At 40.8% G+C, this 26,153-nt stretch overlaps 2 protein-coding genes across 2 annotated transcripts; both read left to right on the top strand.

Annotated features, from left to right (window-relative positions):
- Window positions 1–2,922: 2,922 nt before the first annotated feature.
- Window positions 2,923–16,379, top strand: ice2 (interactor of little elongator complex ELL subunit 2). The gene is made up of 12 exons (XM_080736675.1): window positions 2,923–3,136; window positions 3,229–3,363; window positions 4,167–4,283; window positions 5,207–5,366; window positions 6,257–6,420; window positions 6,505–7,315; window positions 7,968–8,137; window positions 8,376–8,505; window positions 12,695–12,791; window positions 13,900–13,950; window positions 14,543–14,771; window positions 15,850–16,379. Exons 1-12 carry the CDS (start codon window positions 3,059–3,061, stop codon window positions 16,030–16,032), a joined length of 2,325 nt encoding a protein of 774 aa, XP_080592801.1. The 5' UTR covers window positions 2,923–3,058; the 3' UTR covers window positions 16,033–16,379.
- A 1,141-nt stretch (window positions 16,380–17,520) lies between these two features.
- On the top strand, window positions 17,521–22,881 carry anxa2a (annexin A2a). The gene is made up of 13 exons (XM_080737682.1): window positions 17,521–17,549; window positions 18,326–18,380; window positions 18,496–18,589; window positions 19,070–19,164; window positions 19,309–19,422; window positions 20,068–20,158; window positions 20,602–20,681; window positions 20,774–20,833; window positions 20,962–21,055; window positions 21,569–21,664; window positions 21,836–21,894; window positions 22,132–22,254; window positions 22,813–22,881. Exons 2-13 carry the CDS (start codon window positions 18,336–18,338, stop codon window positions 22,870–22,872), a joined length of 1,011 nt encoding a protein of 336 aa, XP_080593808.1. The 5' UTR covers window positions 17,521–17,549; window positions 18,326–18,335; the 3' UTR covers window positions 22,873–22,881.
- The last annotated feature ends 3,272 nt before the right edge of the window (window positions 22,882–26,153 follow it).

A 26,153-nucleotide genomic window follows, 5' to 3' on the forward strand; every position in this document is an offset into this window, starting at 1 on the left:
TGATATATATCGATGACATCAGGGATCTTCATATATGAGCATAAAAGGGATTCTGGGGAATACCCATATATGGACTTTTACATAGGTGATGTCACCTGTAATATCACCTGTCCTGTGATATCACAGTGATGTGTCAAGGGAAAAACACACACACACACACACACACACACACACACACACACACACACACACACACACACACACAGACAGACAGACAGACAGACAGACAGACAGACAGACAGACAGACAGACAGACAAGCTGTGACATTTTTGGAGTGGTGAAAGCACTCCCAATAGACAGGTATGTCCGTGGGTATGTCCGTGGGTGGGTGGGTGGCTGGCTGGCCGTGTCCGTAGCCTGGCAATACCTTGAGTGGCCACACACAACACACTAGTTAAAGGAGGGGCGCTGTTTTGTGCAGGCCAGGCACACTCAACACACACACACACACATACACGCACGCACGCACGCACGTACGCACGCACGCTGCTCAGATTCACCACTCCACTTCGAACCGAGGTTTGATTTTTTTCATGGTAAACTGCTACCTTCGGTCACAATAACAATATTAAACAATAATATTATAAAAATATTATAACATGATGATGATGATGATGATGATGATGATGATGATATTATTATTATATGATATTCGTTTCACCGATCAGTTGAGATGTAACCTCACGTCACCAGACTTGAGATGAGATGCCTGTTGTGGATCGTTGTGCGGTATTCCACCTTGTTTCCGGGGGATTTTAATAAGAGTTGCACCAAAACATTGTCGCATGCTGAAGAACGTCTTGATGGTCTAATCATTTTTGTTATGCTGCCATTATAGCAACAGTAATTGTTTGATAGTTTTCGACTTTTCGTAATGGATCTAGTATGGTAAGAGCCCGATGGTCACTTAGACAGGACCGTGTTGACCATGCAACTAAACTTTAGGCTAACTACCTACCCTACGATCCAGTTTAGACTTGTGCACAGAACTAAAATAATGTTATCGTCTGTGGTTTATAGTACAGATGTACACTATGTGCTGACTGTACCTACTGTTGAAAGTAGGTCACTGTTCAATTATCAGAATAACATTTGACTGTTATGTGCCCATAGCATAGCTAAATAGCTAACGTTTATTTGGAAACAAACAGCCAGGATAGGTGGGCAGTGGGCACTGGCCTGGGCACTATTGACATCTTTTCTTGACTGGGCTGTGGGCACCTCAATTGGCTATTTTGTCCAACATCTTTAAAAAGAGTGAAAAATGGTCTTAAGTAATGTAAAGTATATGATGTGAAGATGCACGGTACATCATTATCCGACATGTTGTCCTTAAACTTCTTGTTTATGCCCCAAAATGACTGGATATACAGGTTTTGGAGCAATTTGTAGAATCTTAATTGTCGAATGTTTAAGCATGTTCTAATTATGTATTCTATTATTTTCTTTACATAATAAAAGCATTTTCCAAATATTTTACTTTTAAAAAAAATATTTTGGGAAAAAAAAAAACAGCGAGTTGCCTGGTGCCCACCTATCCTGTTAACGTTTATCTTTTCTTTTAGGGACGACTCTCCTCCAGACACAGAAACAACATTCTTTACCAGGGATGATTATGACAAATATTCCCTTGCACCTAGTATTTTAGAACTGTGGGCCATCACACAAAGGTACGTTCAGTGTGGAAAAAAGGAATCAATGGTGGAAAACAACCAAGTACAACTAAATTATTATATTTGAGTAACAATTTTGTGCATTTCTTTTTTTACATTAGTATTTCCATTATATATTCTTTTACTTTCTACTTATACCTCATATACCAATATTGTACTTTTTACTCCACTACAATTATAGACATTTTAGTAAATAGTTGTTACTTTGTAGATTTAGATTATTAAAGGCGTAGTTCACCCCCAAATGAACTATTTTTCTATTGATTACTCGCCCCATGAAATTTTTTTTGTTGCATTCCTAAGCCAATAATTTGATTATAATAAATGTACCGTCATTGATTCTGGATGGAGACCCAAATGCATTTGGGTTCCCATCATGAGTCAATGGGCCTACAAAGATTGGGCCTCAAATTATTGGCTTAAGAATTCGACAAAAACAAATCACTATCATTGAACTCTCCATGGGGTGAGTAATCAATAGAGAAAAAAAAGTCATTTTGGGGGTGAACTACTCCTTTAATTCAAAACACATATTAACCACTCAAGCACAATTTATTCTTTATATATTACTGCAAGCTCTCAACATGTTACGATGTGAGCTTGTAGATCAACTATTTTCAAAACATTTTGAAACATTTATTTTCTAAATGTATTTTACTTTGGTACTTTAAGTATATTTTGATTCCAATACTTTTATACTCCTACTAGTCAAATTTTGAATACAAGCCTTTTACTTGTAAGTTACTCAAGTATTTTTATGTTGTGGTATTATTACTTTTACTTAAATAAAGAATCTGAGGAGTTCTTCCACCACTGTTACAAAAAAACATGCTGTAGAAGAAAAAAACTGTTTTCATTAAACTGATATATTTGTACCCTTCGATATTCTTAAAGTCCTCCTGCAGTGAAAGTTGAAGTGAAAGAGGAGTCTGGGGGTGCTAAGCCTGATGTCCCCGCTTCCCGAGAAAAGTGTGCCCAGGTCAAGGACAAAGGTCACCTCAAGGAGGAAGACGGTGCATGTTGGGAAAGCTGCGATAATGACGCCGGTCCCTCTGCACATGACACCAAGAATAAAACGTCTCATCTTGAGAGGAAACTTCAAGAGGTCAAGCATGACCTTCAAGAGGTTAAGCAGGACCTTTTTCCTGAACCCAGGCTGCCTTACCCTTGTATGTCCGTCCTGTCATACCAAGAGCAGAAGACATATCTCGGAATGCTGGTGAAGAAGAGCACAGTTCCAAAAGTACAGTTTGAGACTTATAAATGCAGTTTTATCATTTTCTTTCCCCATTCTTGTGCATTGCAGAACGCAGTGCAGAAATAATCTTTTGTTAAATTACAGAATTTGCATAAGCGAGTGAAAGAGGAAGTGGCAGAGTTCACAATGTACCTGCAAGAAGTCGCAAGAGTGTGTGCTGAAGATTACAACCACATATCCCAGGGAGCTTTGCGATATTCAGAGGTATTTGGTACTACAAGCCCCACAATTCTTGTTTTCAGCTCTAGTATCAGAAATACTTCAACTCAAAATACTTCAACTTGTTTGCTCCCCAGGAGTTCCTTGGTGGCTGTTTAGAGTGTTTAAGGACCTTCCCACAGTTCAGTCTGATCCACGAGACAACCAGTTTGACAGGAGGAACCTTCAACCCAAGGCTCAGTTTGACTTTTGAAAAACAGCTGCTAGCGTTGGTAAGGTTCCTCTACTACTACTACTATACTATATCTGTGTATAACAGTAACACAATAGTTATAGTTCTACTAGCATATCACTTTTGTCCTTTGACATTTTCTAAATCGCATTGACCAGCTTTCTGTCATTTGAACTTGTGTTGAATTCTAGAGATTGAAAAGTAGAAGAATGGGGGAGAACATTTCGGTCACTCGACCTGATGAAGGTTCGAGTGACTGAAATGTTGTACCAATAAAAGTGTAAGTGAAGACAGTGTACGGGCACGCCGGGCAGGGCTGTCATGATTATGACATTTTACATGATGATTAATTGTCACTCAAATAATTACGATTAACGATTTAATTGTGTTTTTGTTGTTTACAATTACATTTTTGTTTGGCTTGTAGGCTTTGAAGTTGCACATGGCAGATATGACACATAACCTAAATATACAAAGAAATTACTGACATATTTGACAACTTTATACTTAAAAAGAACATTGACAGTGAAAATAGCCGATCTACAAGCTCATAACACGTCGCATCGCAGCGTTGTGAGCTTGTAGATCTGCCATTTACAATATTTTTGAGAATGTTTGAAAATATATGAACATTTTTCAACATGGAAACAATTATGACAAAATAATTATGCGATAATTGTGACAGGCCTATGTGCGGTACTCCCCCTTCTACTTTTCAAGTTCCCACTCACCTGTCCCTCTGTGGGTGTGCAAACGGACCCTTTTCTTCTGAATTCTAGAGCTTACATCTTGATGTTGGTACGCATTCTCTATTTCCATATTTGCTCCCCTTTATTTCTTCAGGGTGAAGTGGATATTACAAGCCACGATATGGTGGCTGCTGATGCACAGCTTGCATGGGATTATGAGAGTGTTTCATCAGAGAATCCCCCATCCCAGAAAGCGGAGGACAAGCTCGCTGTAAGCAGTTGTCTTTACTTCTATTTTAATTACCCTAACAAAGTAAGCCACAAAGATGTAGAGTTTTACGGTTGGGTTGGGATTCATGACCCCAAGGCCTTTTTCAGAACTCAGCTGCAGCATTTGCATTTTTCACAAATACACTCCAGAGGGCGCTCAAGTATAACAGACACCAACCAGTGCTCAATATGAATCTGCAGTAGACACATTGTAGATATTCTTAAGCACTTTCATCTGGCTTCTCTATTTTGGGCATGTCACAGGTGAACATGAAAAAAATACTAATAATACTAATAAATAACTTCTGTTTAATTATAATAGTTAACACAAAAATGTATATTTTTAAATGACGATCTACAAGCTCACAACACGTCACATTTTGCTACTTTTACGCAACACCATCATACGAAGTATAAAATATAGCTTAATTAAGGACCTTATACCTAACTACTGAGAAATAGTGTAGAAACGTTTGAGAGCAACCGTAATTGTGCAGTACCCTTTGGTTTTGTGTGTTAAAGGACCAAACAAGATGTCAAACTTTTTTTAATTAATGCAAGAACAATGGCTTCTATTTCAGCAGTCTATTTTTATCCACAACATCGTTATAGGACAAAATAATAAGTTAACCTTTTAAGTGGTTAATCGATTTGATATACAGTATACTATAAAAAAAAAAGAAAAAAAACCCTCACTCACTTGTCAATTATTCGATTGCCGATCTACACGCTCACAACGCATTGCGAGCTTGTATATCTGCTATTTTTTGGCAAATATTCCGCCCCAGGATAATGTATTTTCATTATCGCGATAATATCGTAAATCGGGATTTCTTTTGTCACAATAATCGTGATATGGAATATTCATATCGTCCCATCCCTAATCGCGACCCTATTAGTGACCTGCTGTGTTCCATTCTACAGTCCATCAGCAGCGACAGCAATGCGGAGAAGCTGTGTGCCTATTATGAACCCCATGTGTGCCTGACCCGAGATGCCCTCGTCAGGCTGCTGGACAACTATGGAGATGAGTTCTCTGATCCATGGGAGCTCCCTGTCTCTGTCAAACTAAACCAAGGAAAAGGTACAATATTATGCATAGAAGGTTGTCATGATTTGACCACTGGAACCCTGGTCTTAACATTTTGTCTTGTTTGTTTTACCCAGACACACTATAAAAGTGTATAAAAAATAGGGCTGTCACAATTATTACATAATCGTCTAATCGCAATTATTTGACATAATCGCGATTATTTTTCATAATCGTCATAATCGTTTCCATGTTGAAAAATTGTCATATATTTTTAAGTTAAAAAAAAGTGGAAATAGCAGATCTACAAGCTCACAACGCGTCGACGCGTTGTGAGCTTGTAGATCGGCTATTTCCACTATCAATGTTCTTTTTTAAGTACAAAGTTGTCAAATATGTCAGTAATTTCTTTGTATATTTAGGTTATGTGTCATATCTACCATGTGCAACTTCAAAGCCTAAAAGCCAAACAGAAATGTGATTGTCAACGACAAAAACACAATTAAATCGTTAATCGCAATTATTTGAGTGACAATTAATCGTCATGTAAAATGTCCTAATCGTGACAGCCCTATTCAAAAATGAATAAGATCAAAGATTCGCTTTTCTTTATACAGTACAGCTGTGCCTCAAACGTCTTAAACGAAAGAGTAATTTCAAGTTTCTCACAAAAAGTTGCATGATTATGGTGTTAAATTACCAGAGGTTTATTATTATGCTTGCAACTTCTCATCTTTTTTTACATTTACTCCACTGCTAGTCATGAGGTATTTGAGGTTGATTTCTAATCACAGATTGAAATGAATACATTTTGAATACTATCACCAGACCCATATTAATACAAGCTGTATTTATTTTAAATGGAAATATCTATTATTAATAAATTGGACTCATGGTGGCACCATTTCCCAGGTTCACGTTTCTAATATGACTCTAATTCCCAGGCAGGAAGACTGTGTACATAGACTCTCCCCTGATGAAAACCCAGGTCACTGTGAGAGAGAGGAGCCATATTTTCCACGAGGAGAGTCTGAAGCTCTCCATCAACAAAACTGGCCACACACATGCTTACAATGTGATGACAGAACGCCCTGATAAACACACACCGGTATGCTGGCATCCTGCAGTAATATCATTCATTGACATCTGTGATTTAAACACAAATACTGATATCTTTGAATGTTTAAAACAGGAGAGCTCCCAGAGAGGTTTAGTGTCATTTGAAGACACTGGCCTTGACTTCGAGGTGGATCTCACTGACCTGGAGACGTTCGGAGAGGCAACAACTGCAAAACGGACTGTGAAAAGGCAGAGGGCTGACAGCGACGAGCACGTAGCTGTTCCAAGTCCAAACACTTTGTGTTCTCCACAGACGAGGAAAACTACGAGGTCCAGTACGCGTCTTGCTGCTAAAAAGACCAGCTCCTCCTCGTCCACAGGGGATTGTGTGAACGAGACTCCTCAGCCAGGCTGCATTGAACCCGGCGCCTCACAAATCTCTACTGTGCCAAAAGTCACACAGGAGAGACAGGCCTCCGTCCGGAAGAGCCAGGAAGAATCGGATGATGACTCGCGGCTGGTCATTGACGACCCCTCGTCTCCAACCACAACGCAATCCTCAGAACCTGAGACGGCGACCGCCTGCCCAGACCCTCGCACAGCCGAAGGTATCCCTGCAGATCCACAGTCTCCCCAGAACGTCCCTGTGCGGAAACGAGTCTGCAAAAGAGCCAAGGTGGTCCCTGGGGACCAGCTAGGCCCGCTCCTACGCATGCAGACAGCTATGCTGAAAGCGTCCAAGGACCCGACCAAACCTACTGCCGTGTTGTCGGACGCCGGTTCACCCCCACCAGCCCCAGGCTACACCCACCCAACCTCCATGGTCAAGGCCTGTGTGTCTTCATATCTAGAAAGCAGCCAGGGTCAGGATGGGGAGACCTGCTACGCTGCTGCTCACAGCGGACCTGCAGCTTCTGATGACCTCGTTGCCACAGAACATAAGAGTTAGTGTCAACATGGCATTTTCTGATATCTTCTGGTTTAACCCATTTAGGCCTAGAGTTATTGAATGCTTTAACCAGTGAAAAATAGCAGATATACAAGCTCACAGCGCGGCACCGAGTGCCGCGCTGCGAGCTTGTAGATCTGCTATTTTTGAAAAAGTCGTGAAAATGTGTGCAAATCTTTGAATATATGCATTTTCAAAGCGAATGTTTGTAACTCAAATTTTGCTTCTGGGTGGTCCCTGGAACGAGATATTTTGAGATGCGGGTCTGTGGCCAAATACATATAATTTTGGGGGTTCTTCACATGAAGAGGTTTGAGAACCACTGACATAGTAGTCTCTAACTGAGCTCCAGTTCAAGTGAAAAGGACCTTTTCTTTGACGATGGCTGGCCAGATTGCTGACATATAAACATAGGTTTTCCAAAAAATCTTAGAAGGATTCAAAAGACACTTATAGAATCGGGTCAAAATTCTAATTTTCATGATTTTTTTAAAATAGCAGATCTGCGCTGTGAGCTTGTATATCTGCTATTTTTCAATAGTTAAAGCATAAAATAACGATAAACAATATAGTGTACCCGTTCTGAATGAATTAAGATATGATCTGTCTAATATTACCACACATGACCCCTCCTCCCACTCCTCCAGAAATCCTTTCCCAGGACTTGCAGGCGAGTGCAGAGGATATACAGGATTACGAGGCTCCAGAAAAGGGCAATTTACTGTACAAGCTGTACAGTCTACAAGATGTGCTGCTTATGGTGCGCAGTTCTGTGAACCTCACCCACACCAGGAGGGTAGGGGACGGCTCCAACTCGGTAAGAAGTTCTACCAATATACCATATTTAACTAACGGCATGGCCCAGGAAAATCTTTATTAAATTAATATTTTTGAATATAGGGTGTTATATATTTAACTGAGCGTCGCAGCAAGTTCCCATGTTCCTTTAGTTTTTTGATATTTTCATTTTCAACATTATGTTTTTACTTTTTTATTTGCTTTCATCATAGATAACATGTTTATTTTGCTGTGTAACCATTGTCCTGCCCTGACAGTATGTACCAGTCCATGTGTTGCCCAAGTTGGAGTACCAGACGAGCTACGGTGTTGAGTGCGTCACCAAGAGCGAGCGATGCCAGCTGTGGGTAGAGACACTGCTGCACTCCGGCACCGTATCCTACATAGGTAAAAGAATCATCAGCTAGGGCTGTCACGATTATGACATTTTACATGACGATGAATTTTCTCTCAAATAATTGTGATTAACGATTTAATTGTGTTTTTGTCGTTGACAATTACATTTCTGTTTGGCTTTTAGGCTTTGAAGTTGCACATGGTAGATATGACACATAAGCTAAATATACAAAGAAATTACTTGACATATTTGACAACTTTATACTTAAAAAAGAACATTGATAGTGGAAATAGCCGATCTACAAGCTCACAACGCGTCGCGATGCGACGCGTTGTGAGCTTGTAGATCTGCTATTTCCACTATTTTTGACATGAAAACGATTATGAAAAATAATCACGATTATGTCAAATAATCGACGATTATGTAATAATTGTGACAGCCCTATCATCAGCCCCTGTCTTTTTGTATGTCCTCAGCCCAGAACGAGCCACGAAACGGTCCACCCAAACTGTTCCGTCCCCACTACTGGGATTTGGAACCACGCCTTTGCCCTCTCATTTTTCCAAACAAAATGACAAGAAAATCAACAGTGTAACATTTATGTGGTTTATGAATGAGCATTTGGCTCTTTGAGAGCAGCCCTCCTTTTGCAGCAGGGCTGATTAGACCGTATGCTCCCACAGACCAGTGGAATAGTCATGAGATGACTCATCATCCCACATGACTGTTTGCTGGTTTAGTTTGTCCTGTTGCCATAACTACAGCCATTTTTGGTTACGGAGGCATAACAAAGAGTGGAGTGTGCTGAGCTCAGTTAAGTATTGTTTTCAGCTTCACCGGCTTTTGAGCCGAATGGATTTGATGTTACGTTTCTTACCTCTTGCCCAGGAATCTGAGGAAGATCGTTTTCGCTCTTCCTTTTTTTTTAACAGTCTTTCCCATTTGGATTTGTTACTGTGTGGGTGTGGCTAAGGGGAAAGCACTATATTTTGTACACAGGTGATGACTGGAAGTATTTTCCTAGATTGCAGGCATCTAGCTCCTAGTCCATTTCATCTATTGCATTCCAGCAGAGGTTCTGTTTGTTAGCGGCACGCCTTAGACTATATACCTCACTTTGCAGTTCATATTTTCCATCCAGTCTGTTTAGGACGGTGGTTAAACATCACGACTGTTAAAGTGTTCATATAAGCTTGATGTGGGAAGATTCATTCTTTCTAGAAATCTAATATTCATTAGTGAAGTCCAGCCTGTGCAGCTGAATCTTCCCCAACATTCTGAGCAATAATGTAAAGGATGGATTCTCATTGCGATGGTTCTGTCCTACACTAACTTTGCAAGGGGGAAAAAGGGGGGGGGGGGAGTGCTAACTGGAAGCTGGTGCAGACTGTACAGAGACCCCATTACTAGTGAGAACCTGTTTGAATCTTTTAAGAGAGGATCCAATTAGTGAACCACAGGAAAGGTTGAACTACCTACTTTTTTATTCACGAGATGGAAAAAGAACACAAAGAATCTATTTATCATGCTCTATAGTACCAGTAAGACGCCCTAAGGGCGAGAAGCACGTGCACATGAGTGCGTGCAGCGTCCATATATGGGCATTGCCAAATATGGGCATTGCCAAATATGGGCTTAATATATGGGAATTCCCAGATATGGGCTTATTATTGATGACATCAGGGATATATATGTGCATAAAAGGGACAAGGACGGAATTCATTTGCAAGTGTGACTCATGTCACGCAACCACACTTTTTAGACTGACACAATATGTCCATATATAGGCATTCCCAGATATGGGCTTAATATTGATGGGCATAAAAGGGATCCTATTAGTGTGGTTGCCCTGACAGGGCATCATCTGGGAATCGGATGTAGAGGTCAGCTCCATATATGGAGATCTAGGTGATGATCCAGTCGTCTCCATGTATGGATATCCAGGGTTTAGTGAGGTCAATGTCTTGATCTTCATATATGGATATCCAGGTGATGATAGTCAGCAGTCTTGACAGCCAACAATGTGATGTCAGAACACTACTAGGTCAGCTTCAGGACAGGATTTGCAGGTTTTGCAGGACAGGATTTGCAGGTTTTCATAGTAAAATCTCATGTGCAATGCTCTTATAAGTGATTCCCTCGTTGGATTCCTGTCTGGATGGACCATTTGCTGAATGTCACCCTCTTACTCTATCCATATTTCCTTAGGCCTAGAATTATTGAATGCTTTAACCAGTGAAAAATAGCAGATATACAAGCTCACAGCGCGGCTGTGAGCTTGTAGATCTGCTATTTTTGAAAAAGTCGTGAAAATGTGTGCAAATCTTTGAATAGATGTATTTTCAAAGCGAACGTTTGTAACTCAAATTTTGCTTCTGGGGGGTCCCTGGAACTAAATATTGTGAGATGCGGGTCCGTGGCCAAATAAATATCATTTTGGGGGTCCTTCACATGAAAAGGTTTGAGAACCACTGACATAGTAGTCTCTCAAGAACAGATTAACTGAGCTCCAGTTAAGTGAAAAGGACCTTTTCTTTGACGATGGCTGGCCAGATTGCTGACATAGAAACATAGGTTTTTCAAAAAACCTTAGAAGGATTCAAAAGACACTTATGGAATTGGGTCAAAATTCTAATTTTCACGATTTTTCTAAAATAGCAGATCTACAAGCTCGCAGCGTGCCGCGCTGTGAGCTTGTATATCTGCTATTTTTCACTGGTTAAAGCATTCAATAATTCTAGGCCTAAATGGGTTAAGGGGAAAAAATAAGAACATTTCAACAAAAAAAAAAACGTAAACCGAACGGCCGCTGACATTTTAAAAAAGGGAAAAAAAATTCCTTTATTTGATAATATTTTGGTGACGTACTTGTGGGAAGGCAATAAGCCAATCAAATTAAATTACTGTACTGTTGTTTGGGGGCGAGGGGCAGATGAGTAAGCCTGGCTATGCGAGAGGGCGGAGTTAACGTGCATTTCATTATGTATGCGCGACTGCGACACAGAAAGCTGGCTGGAGTGGAAATTCATTTTCATCATTTCAACAAATAGGCATTATCTAACTACTTGACATGGACACTGTTGCTAAAACTAAGATATCTGAGAGCTAATATCATTTTAAAATACACAGATTTAGTAATAAAGGACATTTTATGTAGAGGCGACTTCCTCGTTTTTGTGGTCAATCTGTGATTTGGTTCCGGGCCGGCTCCGTTCCCTTATAAACTGTTTCAACAAAAACCATGTGACCTACTGTATTATAATGTTAATCTTTGGGGCGTGTCATAGGTACTTTAAAAGGAGACCCATATTGGTAGTTAGGTCATAGACCCCCATTTGAAATGCTTTTCTACCAGGGACCCGATAAGAGAAGATTTTTTTTATAGCTTACATTTATTACAGAATTCTACAATTGTCTACCGTACTGTAGGTGGGGAGAAGAGAGAAACTTATGATCTATGAGGTACATCTAGACCTGTATTGCACATATAAACAGAGCTTTTCTCGAGAAAAAAGATTTGTTTCCTACTATAACATGTATATAACATATAGCCTTTTGCTGTGGACCTCCTGGAACCCCTTTAAAGACCGCTGGGGGTCCCTGGACCAAACTTTGAGAACCACTGCCCTAAACATTGTGTGCCTCTAGGGCAAAGGGAATCATCTCTAAACAGTGTTATCCCAAATCATTGAACATGAATAGGATTTGCCAGTTGATAGAGCAATGACGACATTAAAGCTTAAGAGATTGGCATAGTCATAGGGGAATACTTTGATGAGATCACTCAACTTGTTACAACACGTACATCTCCTTTGTATAATCATGGGTGTATTTAGACCTACTTAGTTACGCTTCCTTTTTTTACTCCTCCGCTCTAGTCATAGGGTTTATCATGAGGCATTTCCCACTATATATTGTATATGTTTGGCTCTGAAATTTCAAACCCTATAGCAATCTGTGTTTGAATGAAGACACTATTCCCATAACAATCTGGTACATGGTTGAGTGGGAGGTTAGATACAGTATGCTCACAAGCTCATTGCAAAGGGAGCGCTAGCATTTCTTACATCCTAAGATCCTAACATCTTTTGTAAATCATCACAGGCTAATCACCTCTGTGGCCTTGTCACCGGTGATGATGACATGACATGTTTGATGTACAGGCTCATTAGAGCTTGTTCTTTTCTCAATGCATCTCTCTCTGCCTGACTGATGATCCGTCTCTCTGTGTCTCACAAGCTCACATCAATGCACACACATCAAAAGTAGCCCTGCTGAGAAAGCTACCTGAAGAAAGGATTGATTACAGGCCACCTGAAGAAAGGATTGATTACAAGTGAGTAACCTCCGTCCAGATGTGCTGAGGGTTACTGCTACAAAACCCACATCTAGATCAATAGGACAGATATTCCAAACTCCATTTGCAAATGGCAAACCTTTGGGTTAATAATTCAAGCCGGTAAATAGCATATGGGATAAAACATTCTACCTCATGCTACCAAAGATGTAATCATTAAATTCTATCCACCTGTTTCCGCAAGACCTTACTGTAGCATTATCTGCGGGACACTTCCGGTTAACAGCAGACATACAAGCTCACGTCGCATCGCAGATGCAACCGTTGTGAGCTTGTAGATCACACTCGGCTGCGACGCCGGAAATGCCGCTCGCCTTCTGCGCAATGCACGATGAGATGTTGGAAAGTTGTGGATACTAGTGGAAATCATAAAGCCATAATGTTATTCTTCTGCCAATGGACAGACCTGCTTGGTGGAATGATGTTTTCATGCTTTCCATCCGTCTGTCTGCCCGCCCACCCCATTCTTGTAAACACACAGGAACACCTTGAGTGAATATAATGACATTAGGCACAGATGTCATGGATGAATTGTTTAGAAGCAGGTGGTCAAAGATCAAGGTCACCATGACCTCATGCCCTTCCATTCTACAATATCTCAGTAACGTCTTGAGGGAATTTAATGACATTTGGCACAAAACTTCCACTTGGAATCAAGGATGAACTGATTAGAAGTAGCTGTTCAAAGGTCAAGGTAACTGACCTCACAAGACATGGTCATTAAATTCCTTCAAGGTCTTTACTATACTGTATTAGTGTAGCAGCAGCTAATTGCATTTTTGCACTATAATAGTTCACAAGTGGAAACAAGTACCAAAGTTTGTACAACTGCTCCTTAAGGATTGTTCTTTGCCCATTAGCCAATCAAAAATATAGATGGCTGCCACATTTCCACGATGGCTGCCCGACCCGTTAATACTTTTTGAGGAGCAACGCAGTGTAGAATTGTGAAATATTAATGATCTTGCTCTTAAAGCATGGATTTCCTTTTCTTTTTTTGGCCATGTGAATCTGTGTTGTGGTGTATTATGGATGCCTGTTGAGACACATTTAATGTAACCTGCTTACTTTTCTTTCCCACCCACAGACATTCTAAACAGCTGAACATTCTGCATCACTTACTGAAAAAGATGGCTTTGTAAGTACTTTCAGATAAATGGTCTCTTGACTGTGTGTACTGTTGAGCATGACCTCGGTGTAGTAGAGGTCTTGGATTCAAACCTTTTTCAAACTTAATAGTTCATTCTTGTGGTTGTCTTTATTGCATAGTGGTTTTGTCTTTACACATCTGCCCTCACTCTCTCTTTAAGAAATGAATGTTATTACATCACAGTGTTGTCAGACAGCCGCTGGCCAAACTACGTCATGTATGCGCGTGCGCACGCGCGTGTGTGTTTGTGTGTGTGTGTGTGTGTGTGTGTGTGTGTGTGTGTGTGTGCGCTTACTGAGGTATTACACAATATGCTTTTCAGTCACACAATAGAGATGATACCTGCTGCTTTCTTAAGGGTCTGCTCACCTGCATTCCTCACTGTGCCACTGCATTCCTACATCCAGACAGAATGCTCCCATGCATACATTATTTTCTGCCGTGGGAAGAGGTGCCACTGAATTGTGAATTCTGTGCGTCTCAATAGCTAAAGTATAAAATAATTAAGGCCCCTCCACCTTGGGCCCTAGTAACTCAGTCCCCCTTTCCCCCCCTTGTGACGCCCCTGTCTGCTCCACAGGTTAGAGGAGGGAAGTTATCTGATCAGGCACAAGGCTGGGGATCCCTTTGTGACTATATTGAAAGCAGCCAATGGAAAGGAAAGCCTGTACAAGGAGCGCAGCACTGTGGCCCCGCCCCCTGCCTGTGGTCCCGTGCCCTGGATAGCTGTCGACCCAGCTGTGGTCCTGCCCTTTCACCAGAGGCACGGCCGCGTTCCCTGTACCTTCCCCCCAAAACCAGATCTGATGGTACGTTCCTGCTCTATGATGATACTTGAAATAACCAAATATTGAAACGGTAGCTTCAGTGGGTTTCAGCCCTTCTGGCCTTCAGAATGCCGCCTTCATCAGATATGACCTGAATATAGCTCATCGCGGTCATTAAATATACACAATACAATATGCAGAAATATAGAATATAAAATATAAAAGTGATGTTAAAAAATGGAATACACATTCAGAGATTGATGAGATTCAGAGTGCAAGTGGAGAGGTATTAACGGATGGAAAAAGGAAATTAACTTGGGTTCAGGAGCGTCGACTCTGTCGTTTCAAAGCAGAATGATGAAAACAGATACTGAAAACAAGAAATAAGCAGAAAAGGGAAAAACACCAGATGTTATTTTTGCTATACTATTGCTTTAGATTTTGAATTTGCCGGTAATTAATATGACATCTGACGCAATGCCCTATGTTAACTTCCTTGGTATAAGACGCTAGTAGTTGAATTTATTTCACACTAACATCCATTATACACTATAAAGATGCTAATATGCTAATATGGTAAATACTGTATAATGTTAGTGTCAAATTGGGACACAAAGTCTCTATTCATTGGCATCTCAGATGGGCTGGACCAGTGTACCACACAGTACAGCCATCCCATTACTGCCAGCAGGGACAATGGAGACCACAAACTTAATTTGTTTTTATTTTTAAATCATTGAAACATTCTTTGGAGGTCTGTCTGAAATGATAAACAAACACACCCCAAAGACGTTACCACAATATGCTCACAACAGTTGGATTTGGTTGTGATCATCTGGCCTATCTTCACCTCTGGTGTTAACACTTTAAACCCCTATGACCAGGGTCCCCCAGGGTTCTATAATTGGTTCATTTCATTCCCCTCTACACCAAATCTTTTTGTCGAAAGAAGCTGATCTACAAGCTCACAATGTCGTGTGTGCTTTCTTTGTCAAATGTTCGCCTATTATGCTATGGTTCATGTGGTTAATACTTGAAGTAGTGACTGAAATGCAGGCTAGAGATTTCACTCCTCCGTAGTAAAAGTAACTGTTTAACTTTATTATCTAACTTCTTACAGACCCAGAAGGGCAAGCCAACACCGTCTAACAACCAAGGAGGGCAACCACAAAGCAATGCTAAAGCAGGACGCAAAAACAAAAACAAGAACAAGAACAAGAAGAAGAAAGCGGGACGAGCAGCTAGGCGTAATGAGTGGATGAAAAAGACAATTCAACAGTCTGTTGAAAATCCCAACATGTAGCATTTTCTTACATGTCTAAAGGCTCTTATACCGTTAATGTCACATCCTCAGATGAGCTGAGATAAAAAATAATGAAGTCTTGGACATCGTTTGACTTGTCATTATAGAAGTATGCACTTTAATTCAGACATGAATGTATTTAACTTTTTTTTACTTGTATAGTCTTTATATTTTTATAGTTTTTGTTTCTTCCTCAGGCCAACAGTAGGGTTTCAGCAACCAGGGCCATTTTGTAGAGCTCTCATTGATCATTGATTGATTGAAGCTTTATTAGAAATGTCAGGGGGAGGTAAGGATAGGCTTTGTCTAATTTGACTAATTTGTTTGAAGGGAATTGATTACTAAATTGGGAGACATTTTGAAAGAATAACAAAATAATTTAGTTTGTTTCCTTTTTGTTGTTATGCAATTTAAATGTTGTTTTTTTAGAGAGAGAAAAAAACCAATAAAGGTTATATAAATGTCTAGGCTGAGTAGTGCTTGACTGTCCATGCTGAATTTTACCTTCTAAAATGTGTAAACATAATATTGAGGATAACTCCTGAGATCAGATTTTCAAGTAGCTTTGAATAGCTTCTCTAGTACAACTTAAACAAAGCTTATATTGTGTAATGTTATACTTGGCCCTTGGCAAATACATCCCATCATAGACAAACTATGTCATGTTGGATCTATTTTTCATGCAGCCATTTATCTTGCTCTCCATTCAAGCCAGATATGAAAGAACATAGTGGTTCCTGAGGAAATCTCAACAAGGCTCAACAAGTCGACTTTTCTTAGTTTTTCCACAAAATTAGCCAAATAATGTCAAGCTCTGCCAGGGATACTCAAGGGTGATTTGTACTTGGTTGCATGCCGGTGTTGCCCAACCAAAATAGGCTAACTTGACCCACTCCAACACGTGAGCAGGGGCGTCACAAGGGGTAGGAAAGTGGGACTGAGTTACTGGGGCCCAAGGTGGAGGGACCCTAATAACTTTATCTATTGAAAAATAGCAGATATACAAGCTCACAGCGCGGCACCGAGTGCCGCGCTGCGAGCTTGTAGATCTGCTATTTTTGAAAAGTTGTGAAAATGTGTGAAAATCTTTGAATATATGTATTTTTTAAGCGAACATTTCTAACTCAAATTTTGCTTCTGGGGGTCCCTGGAACTAAATATTTTGAGATCGGGGTTTGTGGCCAAATACATATCATCTTGGGGGTCCTTGACATAGGTTTCTTGCACACATTTCTTGCCCGCAGTGAATCCTTGTACCCAGGGCCCAGAATTTGGTGTGACGCCCCTGCACGTGAGCTTGTAGATCTGTAAATTACTTTCATCAGACAGGGTGGAGTCTTGAGTGCAGACTACTGCACCATGTGGAACTGAAAGGGGAGTGTACTTTGGTTAGGGGAGGAGAGAGGGGAAGCCTTTTCCAGGTCAGGGAAAAACCCCTGTGGTATTTAAACACCACACCCAGTTCACTCCACACAGCCCAGACTCTTCAGTGCATCATCTCAACTTTGTGAAATCAGGTAGGCTGACAGTATTCATGTTTTACAATTGTGTTATAACTATGATTTCTGTTTGGCAAGTTGATGAGGTTACTTCTGCGGTAAGCTTGAAGAGAATTCTCTGTCACATTGGAAAGATTAGTGACTTACGGTAACCACATACAGTACTGTAACGCATGATAGTCACCACATATGCTCCATTGCTCCTGAGTCCTGATCATTCCAGCACTATTATGTTAATGTTAGATTTAGCAGCTTGCACGCCCTGCTAGAAGAGGCCTTCTTAACAGCAATGTTACAGTGCCTTAACGACAGTCCACAGCTAAGTATTTAATGAACCACCAAAATCTAATAAAACTTGGCCCAGCCTGTCTGCATGGCATACAATTTAGGGTGTGTGTCAGAACTAAACTGCTTTAAAAGGGTTGTTTAATTCATTGTTATCTGTAAGCATTAACAAGTAAAGTATTTGCTGAGATGAAATGGCTTAAACTTGCTGTGGATAACACTGAAACTGTTGAATGACGCATTGTTTCCTAAAGGCACAGCAATTTTGAGACGGGTACTGAAAGGCTTCAGGAGGAAACAGATCTTGTGATGAAATGGCCCTTATGACTAATTTTTCCCAGTAGCGAGGAGGGGAGAGGAGAGGGGGGGGTTCATACAAAGCAAATCGGACCTCAGCAGGGTTTATCACTGATGTGTCAACTCACAACAAGAAGTATGTGATGGGGTTAAACTGAGCTTTACTTTGTGTGATTGTTGATATAATCCATTTACTTGTCAACCTTTTCCAGGACAATCAACATGGCTTTGGTATCTGAGTTCCTGGGTCAACTCTCTCTTAATACAGTAAGACACTGCAGGTTTTAGTCAGTAACGTAACTCCAACACTAAGCACATTGCATTTAATCGTTCACTTATTGGATTCACCCCACACTCATTATAACCTGTCTTGAATCCACAGTGCCAGGAGGCCACCTATCCCACTGTGGTTCCTGCCAAGGACTTTGATGCTGATAAAGATGCGGCCAGGATAGAGACCGCTATCAAAACAAAGGGTAAAATGGGGCACATACTGTACTTACTGTAAATGAGTGCTAAGTGGTTCAAGTGGGCAGGGCAACAAAGCTGGTATTTGTGAGTCAGCTTCCTGGCTTTAAACCCGTTTTACTGTGCTGGGAGCCTGGGAACGTTTCCAATGTAATGCCTCACTGCTGACACTCTCCATCCCAGCCAGTGGCCTTTTCTGTCATGAGCAGAGCCATGGAAGCTTACTCAGTCATCTCATGGAAAGCCTGTCAATCTTGAAGGCCTGTCAAATGGTCTGCAATTGCATTTTACAATGGTGAAACAGTACAGTTAAAACTCTTTATACAGAAACAATTTTGGAAACAATTGCTATTTTACCTCTTCTGTTTGATGCACAGAACATGTTCAATCATTCTATGCAAGTTCATGTAATATAGGAAAATGTTAATCCATCATCCTTTTGCCTGTTCTGATATGAGTGTATCTCTACTCTTGTACTTCAATGCCAGGGGTGGATGAGCACGCCATCATTGACATCCTAACCAAAATGACCTACTCCCAGAGGCGAGATGTTGCCTTTGCATATGAAAGGAGAGCCAAGAAGGTAGGCCAGGCCGTATAACAAATCTGTCCAGACTTTCCAGAGTCTGATAAAGCTTATTTCCATCAATCCACACAATGCAGGGTCCTTGATAATATAGGCCACTCTCTGATACCTTGATGAGGTTCGATGCTTTTCTTCTTCCAGGACATGATCACAGCCCTGAAGGGAGCGCTGTCTGGTTCACTGGAAACTGTGATTCTGGGACTGATGAAGAGCACGGCCCAGTATGATGCCTCAGAGATCAGGGGATCTATTAAGGTAAAGGACACATTACCTGATACCTGCAAACACTGGAGCAGGTTGTAAGGCTGCACTGCCCTCTCCTGGTCAAATGACAGTACTTGTGATTTAATTTGAAGCAGGGAGGAAATATTAAAACTAATTTGTACTGCAGATCAGTGGTTCACAAACCTTTCAGGTCGAGACCCAAATGAGAGATTAGGTGATTGCCTGGGACCAAAACTAGTGAAAATAGCAGATCTAAGGGCTGCGTTGTGAGCTTGTAGATCTACTATTTTCACTACTTCTCAAACGTTTCATTTTCATTTATTTATGAAAATAAAATTAGATTTTCTGATTTTATTCATGAAATACTTTAGAAAAAAGTTGGATTTGTTTTTAATTGATTTTCTTTCCTTTTTTAAACTTTTTTTTAAATAAGATATTTTTTAAGTGTAGGATACGAAAAGGAAAAAAATTGGTTGTTTACTCGCAACTCACAAAAAAAAAACGTCCGGTCCTGCTGTATCGCATTTTGCAACAACAAAATGGAAAGTCAACATGGCTGCATCATAGTGGTTAATAGTGTCAAGATTTGTCTGTGTATGATCTCAATGTAATCACTGTATGTCTCCGTAAATATGGAATTATGAATGGAAAAATATGCTCTATTTTCATTCTCAGGGTCTTGGAACAGATGAGGACGTCCTGATTGAGATTCTGTGCTCGCGCAGCAACAGTGAGCTGGTGGAGATCAAGAAAGTCTACAAGGATTGTAAGTCTAAAACAGGCATTAATAAGATTCTCAGCCATTCATATTATGTGGAAGCTGGCATCCCAAAGCAGCATATCTATGCAATCACCATGAATTTAATGCTTGAGCTTTTTGTACTTTGTGCTTTTTTTGCTTTATGTAGACCTTTCATCAGCACCTCGTTCTTGTTGTGAAGGTTTTCGTTTTGTACTGAAAGCATAAAGTAGCAATTAGCGGTGCTGCATGGATCTTTTGTTTCAATATTTTACTAGTGGTATCCCCAAAATGTTTCTTGTGCTGTCAGTGTCTTAAACCTTCATTCCAACAACAACCACCTACTTACTATGTGTTGTACAATGAACAGCAATGCATCTCAGTGCAAGACAGTGAATCTTGCCGATATTAAACTGATACTGGATCAGTATCTGCTGAATACCTTATTATTATTATTTTTTTTACTGCAGTGTTCAAAAAGGACCTGGATAAGGATGTGGCTGGGGACACCTCGGGGAACTTTGCCAAGCTACTCCTTGCCCTGGTTCAGGTGACATCTAGTGGTTCCTGTCTTGATGAATAATTGTTCTTAACACCATGCCCTCAACCAGTTCCCTGAGTCACACCATTATTTCTATGCAGACTAAGAGGACAGACCCATCCTGTGTAATAGACTACGAGAAGATCGATGAAGATGCCAGGGTAAGTACCACATTCATCTCGTCTCAGTCAGCTTATTGCATGTGAATGTCTATGGAAACGCATGACACCCTGTGCCATGAGCTTGCAAAGGCGCCCCTCTTTACAGGTGGTTCATTATTGTAACCCAGGCTCTCTACAATGCTGGAGTTGGGACAAAAGGAACAGATGTGGCTACATGGATCTCCATTATGTCAGAGAGAAGTGTACCCCACCTTCAGAAAGGTACAAAGATCCTGTCATATTTCAGCATTAAGTCTTCTTCTCGACAAATGTTTAATGAAGTTCATATCAGAGTTGATGCCTTGTGTCAGATTTGAACTATTACTGCTCAAAGAAATGAAGGGAACAAAATGTTCCCTTAATTTATTTGAATTTATTTGAGTATAGTATACTGTAGCACTGCTCAAAGAAAGCTCAAAGAATTAAGGGAACATTTTGTTCCCTTCATTTCTTTGAGCAGTATATTTGGGTGGTAGCTAGAGCCACATCATTCTGTAAAACCTTTTACTTTGATGTGACTACTGCAGGTCAGTAAGAATCACTGATCCTGTAACCTCAATGTCCCCACTCCCAGTTTGATTATCAATTAGGTACTGTTGTTGCACATTGTTGGCCCTCTCACCTCCATGTCTCTCTTCAATGTCATGTGCAGACTTCTAATAAAAATGCTATAAAGATAATAATGCTCTTCTAATGCAGAGTAAATACTGATTAATTGTTCTCTCTCCTTGCTAGTATTTGACAGATATAAGAACTACAGCCCGTATGACATGCAGGAGAGCATCCGCAAAGAAGTTAAAGGAGACCTAGAGAAGTCATTCCTCACACTGGGTATGTGCGCTGCACTTGACTATACGTACAGTATTATGTAATTTGTATTACGTTTTAGAATAAGACAAATGTCAGTATGTACATTAGTTCAAGTTCCTGAATAACCTTCAAAGCTATGATGTCACTTGACAAATGCGAGTTGAATACAATTATTTTGCACCTCTGTTACAGTTCAGTGCTTTGAGAACAAACAGCTGTACTTTGCCAACAGACTCAGTGAAGCCATGAAGGTAATTATAACACCCACTTTCTTTTTCTTGCTGAAATTTGGTTATTTTCAGTTTTGGGGATATTTTTGGGAACAGCTGCAACTGAGAAGCACTGTACAATATTATTGTGAAAGTACAATATTCCTACAGGAATGCTGCAGCTGCCAGTGGCTTACACCAGCATTGCATCACTCTGAGCATAGAGTGCTTTAGTGTTTGCTACTGCATGTATCTCAGTGCCTCTTGTCTGCTTCTTAGGGCAAGGGAGCCAAGGAGAAAGTGGTGACCAGAATAATGGTGTCACGCTGTGAAGTGGATCTCATGAAGATCCGAACAGAGTTCAAGGCACACAATGGCCAGTCCCTGTACAAGACCATCACTGTAGGTGTCAACATAATACAGAACATTATACACTATTGAACGTTTATTTAAACCAGGAGTCTTCAACAGGGGGTCCCTCAGAGTTACTACAGGAGGTCCTCCAAATAGAAACCTTTTTTTCTTCTTTTTTCTATTAACCACTTGAACCCATATTCCATATTCTGAGAACTTTAGCCAAAAATAGTAGATCGAGAAGCTCACAACGCCTTGCGCTGCGAGGCGTTGTGAGCTTGTAGATCGGCTATTTTTGGCAAAGAGGTTTGGTGTAGAGGGGAAAAAGCAGACTAAGTACAGAGTGAAAGGTCAAGTTTATTGAGGGTTCAAGTGGTTAAATATCTGAAAACACAAATTGACATGAATCCACAATACACTGATGATTGTGCTGTCAAACGATGAAACTTTATGGAATCTCTGAATAGGTTGTGGGGGTCCCTGCTTCATCTCTCGTGTCCTTGGTCTGAAAACGTTGAAGACCCCTGTTATAGACTATTGAACGTTTATTTAAACACTATTTAGAATAGGAATTGATGTCACGCTGCGTCTTTGTTCCACATGCAGGAACACACCAAGGGAGACTACCAGAGGGTTATGCTTGGTCTGTGTGGTGGAGATGACTGAAGAATGAATGACATCTGCTTTCTGTCAGCTTCCACTGTTGGATAGGCTGGTGGAGAGGATGACCTATTGGATTACAAATATAAACCAACAGAGAAAACGATGCACTTACTTTCTGAATTGGACAGTACTACGTGTACATGGAAATTATTTTCCAGAAGACAGTTTTACATTATCAACGTATGAAGGCTCCAAAGCGTGGTTTACAGTTTTGTACAGACAATAAAAATGCTTTGATAAATTAATGCCTGGATTCATTTGATTCAGTGTTACAGTGCATGTGGGTTTCCAGCAGAGGGCACCAGTGTAATATATTAGGTCAGTGAGCGCTACTACCTTTTGGGGAGGGAAATATTTAGCTAACCTCTCTACCTCTTTTTCAGTTTTTCTTTTTCAATGCATTGTCACCCATGCAGTCCTCAGTTTGCACCTTGCACAATACCCAAAAGTCTGCATAGGCCTGTGTGGTGAAAGTCTGCTTCAGTGCCTTACCAGTTGTAATCACTGATATGTAGAAATGTACAGTTTACAAGATTCGTACATTCAACGGTATCAATGACTCCTCCACTCCAACTTTGCCACTTTGAAAGGATTTCTTACTCACTCCTCTATTCCAGGCAGTGTGATTTTAGGGGAATACGAAACAGCATATGCGTTGTATTGAGATGACCCCGATTGTAGCCTTGGACAAGACTGACAGATATTCATCTGTGTCAGTCTTGTCCAAGGCTAGATATGGTGATGCGCATGTCAGTTTTACCCTCCTGCATACAGATGATGATCATAAGCTGGAGGAAAATGTCAGAAAGAGAGAGTGAGATATTCATTGGCCTTATACAGTACTTGTTCAAGAATGGCCAGAGGTAGCCAAAGGGAGGGGTCGTTTTTTATTGAGGGGTACAACTGGAGAAAATGTATAAGCCCTGATATAAAATGCCATGACGCTCACTCTCAATTGGGGGGAAAATCAATGACCCTCCCCAAGCATAAAAAAATAAAAAAGATTGACCCTCCCCTACAACATGACATTTACCACAGCAAAATGATGCCTAAAACCTAAACTTATAGTTATTCCTAACCAGTGGTGAGGTCAGAACAGAGAAGCAAGTTCTAGGTGGGACTGCGATTTATTTATTTTTACTTTTACTGTAAATTTTACTGTAAATTATTAGGATTTAGAATTATCATTCATTTTGTGCTGTTGATTGCCTGTGGTCAAATCTGGATAAAATGCGCATTTTCAAAGAGCGATCGTTAACCTAATGTTACATGAATAGTTGCCTGGCAGTGTTACCAGACTATTTTTAATAAAGAATTGCATGACCCTCCCTTGAATTCAAAGTGAAATCAGCAGACCCTCCCTAGGACTGAAATTAAAATAGCATGACCCTCCCCTATTTTCCTTCAAGGGGTGCTGTTCATAAAAAAATGATTGCTCCCTATCCCTAATATGTTTTCCTACTGCTAAAGTTTGGCACTGAGACTTTTTTGAGTGGTTTGTGAAGTTTAGCTGTGGGAAAACACACACACACACACACACACACACACACACACACACACACACACACACACACATGCACCAACCTTCTTATCCCAACATATTATATTAAGTATATTGTGTTAATTGTACTCCCCCATGGCTGGACTGGGACATAATCATAAATTCATAAAACCGGTGTGAACCGAACATAGAAGATCTAGAAGCCCACAATGTGGTGAGGCTGCGACACATTGTGGGCTCGTATCAGCTGTTACTGTATATGTTTGGGTGGAACTCCTGGGCCACAATAGTGATTGGGCTACTAAGCCGGTATTCAGATGATAAGACAAGCCAGTGGGCCAATCATGTGATGTCGCTTTGCCCTGTGAGCCGGTGCTACTGAGAGTTTCCGACTGAAACTTAAAAATAAAATGACAGAAAAAGCCATTTCACCATGACTTTAATCTACAAGTGTCGTAACGCTTTATGAGCTTGTTGATTAGTTATTGCCAGACCCATGAAATGGGTAGGCCTACATAAGCAAATGTCGGTCTGTCCCTTTTCTATATAAAGGGTATATATGATGATGACATGATGATGACATGCCTACAAAAGGCATGATGTCATAAATGATGATGACAGACAGGGGGTCTGGCACAACCAGGTTGACCTGGTCTAGTTTCCAATTAAGTAGCCAATGTATATAGGGTTAAAGTGTTAAACTGCTATAATTTTGATGGCGATCCCCTGGAACCCCCAATACCCCACTTTGAGAACCACTGTTGTAGTGATCAAGGTCGTTTATTCTCTGACTTTATTGCCTTTATTGATAGGACAATAGACTGACAGGAAATGGGGGGAGAGTTGGGGATGCCACCAGGCAACCATGCCTATGTGGCAATGCCTAAGTGGTATGCGCCTGGACCAGTAGGCTAGCAGGCGCCTCAGGGGTGGGGGGGGGGGGGGGAGTCTGTTCAAACAGCATTGTTTATTGTATTATCGTCTGATAAAACTGTCAGGATGGATATGAAGCATTAACTGATGGTGAAAGGGTACTTTATCCAAAGAATGAGAAAATAAATCACTGCCTACAAAATGACTACAATTCTCAGGCTTAAAAATGACCTAAAGACTACACCTTCCATTACCCAGCGTCCGGATCACGGCACTACCGTTGCACCTAATCAGCGATATGCTGTGCTGCACTTGATTTATTATTTCTGTAGGAGAGTAGCGTAGTCACTTCCGTAGTCGCGATCTGGCCTGAATTGCATTCATTAACATGGGGGTGGGAAATTAACAAACGTTGTCTTCGTGCTTGCACACGGTTGCGCACCCTGTGGGATTCAAGCGTAATGTCACAATAGAGAAAGAATCCCGAAAATGCACCATAGTCAGCACCATAGTCATTAACATAGTCAGCACCATCTAATTGCGACCGTAGGTCGCTATATTTAGTATGAAAACCTCCAGCTCAAGTCTGTCCGTCTGTCACACCTCATGCTCTTCTGACACCACAATGATGCAAATGAATGCCCAAGACAGAATTTATTTTTGCACTGACCTGTTCTGACATCATAATGATGACTTGACCAGCTCAGCAGAAGGATATAGGCTTACCTGACCTGTTATGACATCACAATGATGACTCGACCAGCTCAGTGTTCTCTACGGGCCCAGAAATAAAGGCCTGGCCCTAACTGGGCCCTAAATGGGCCGTCCCGAGGCCCTGTCTGGCCTTACTAATTAGCTTACATTTTAGGCCCTACCCAGCCACAAAAAGTAAATATTAAGGGCATTCCCA

Source organism: Nannobrachium achirus, assembly GCF_963921795.1.
Source record: "Nannobrachium achirus genome assembly, chromosome: 11".
In the NCBI taxonomy this organism is placed as follows: domain Eukaryota; kingdom Metazoa; phylum Chordata; class Actinopteri; order Myctophiformes; family Myctophidae; genus Nannobrachium; species Nannobrachium achirus.

What these genes read in the sequence shown, in the direction of transcription:
- ice2 (XM_080736675.1), top strand. Translation starts at nt 3,059, where the DNA reads ATGTACCTGCAAGAAGTCGCAAGAGTGTGTGCTGAAGATTACAACCAC. An exon ending in GAGCTTTGCGATATTCAGAG is followed by an intron (nt 3,137 to 3,228) that starts GTATTTGGTACT and finishes TTTGCTCCCCAG; the next exon opens with GAGTTCCTTGGTGGCTGTTT. An exon ending in GCCCTGATAAACACACACCG is followed by an intron (nt 6,421 to 6,504) that starts GTATGCTGGCAT and finishes TGTTTAAAACAG; the next exon opens with GAGAGCTCCCAGAGAGGTTT.
- anxa2a (XM_080737682.1), top strand. Translation starts at nt 18,336, where the DNA reads ATGGCTTTGGTATCTGAGTTCCTGGGTCAACTCTCTCTTAATACA. An exon ending in GACCGCTATCAAAACAAAGG is followed by an intron (nt 18,590 to 19,069) that starts GTAAAATGGGGC and finishes CTTCAATGCCAG; the next exon opens with GGGTGGATGAGCACGCCATC. An exon ending in AGATCGATGAAGATGCCAGG is followed by an intron (nt 20,834 to 20,961) that starts GTAAGTACCACA and finishes ATTGTAACCCAG; the next exon opens with GCTCTCTACAATGCTGGAGT.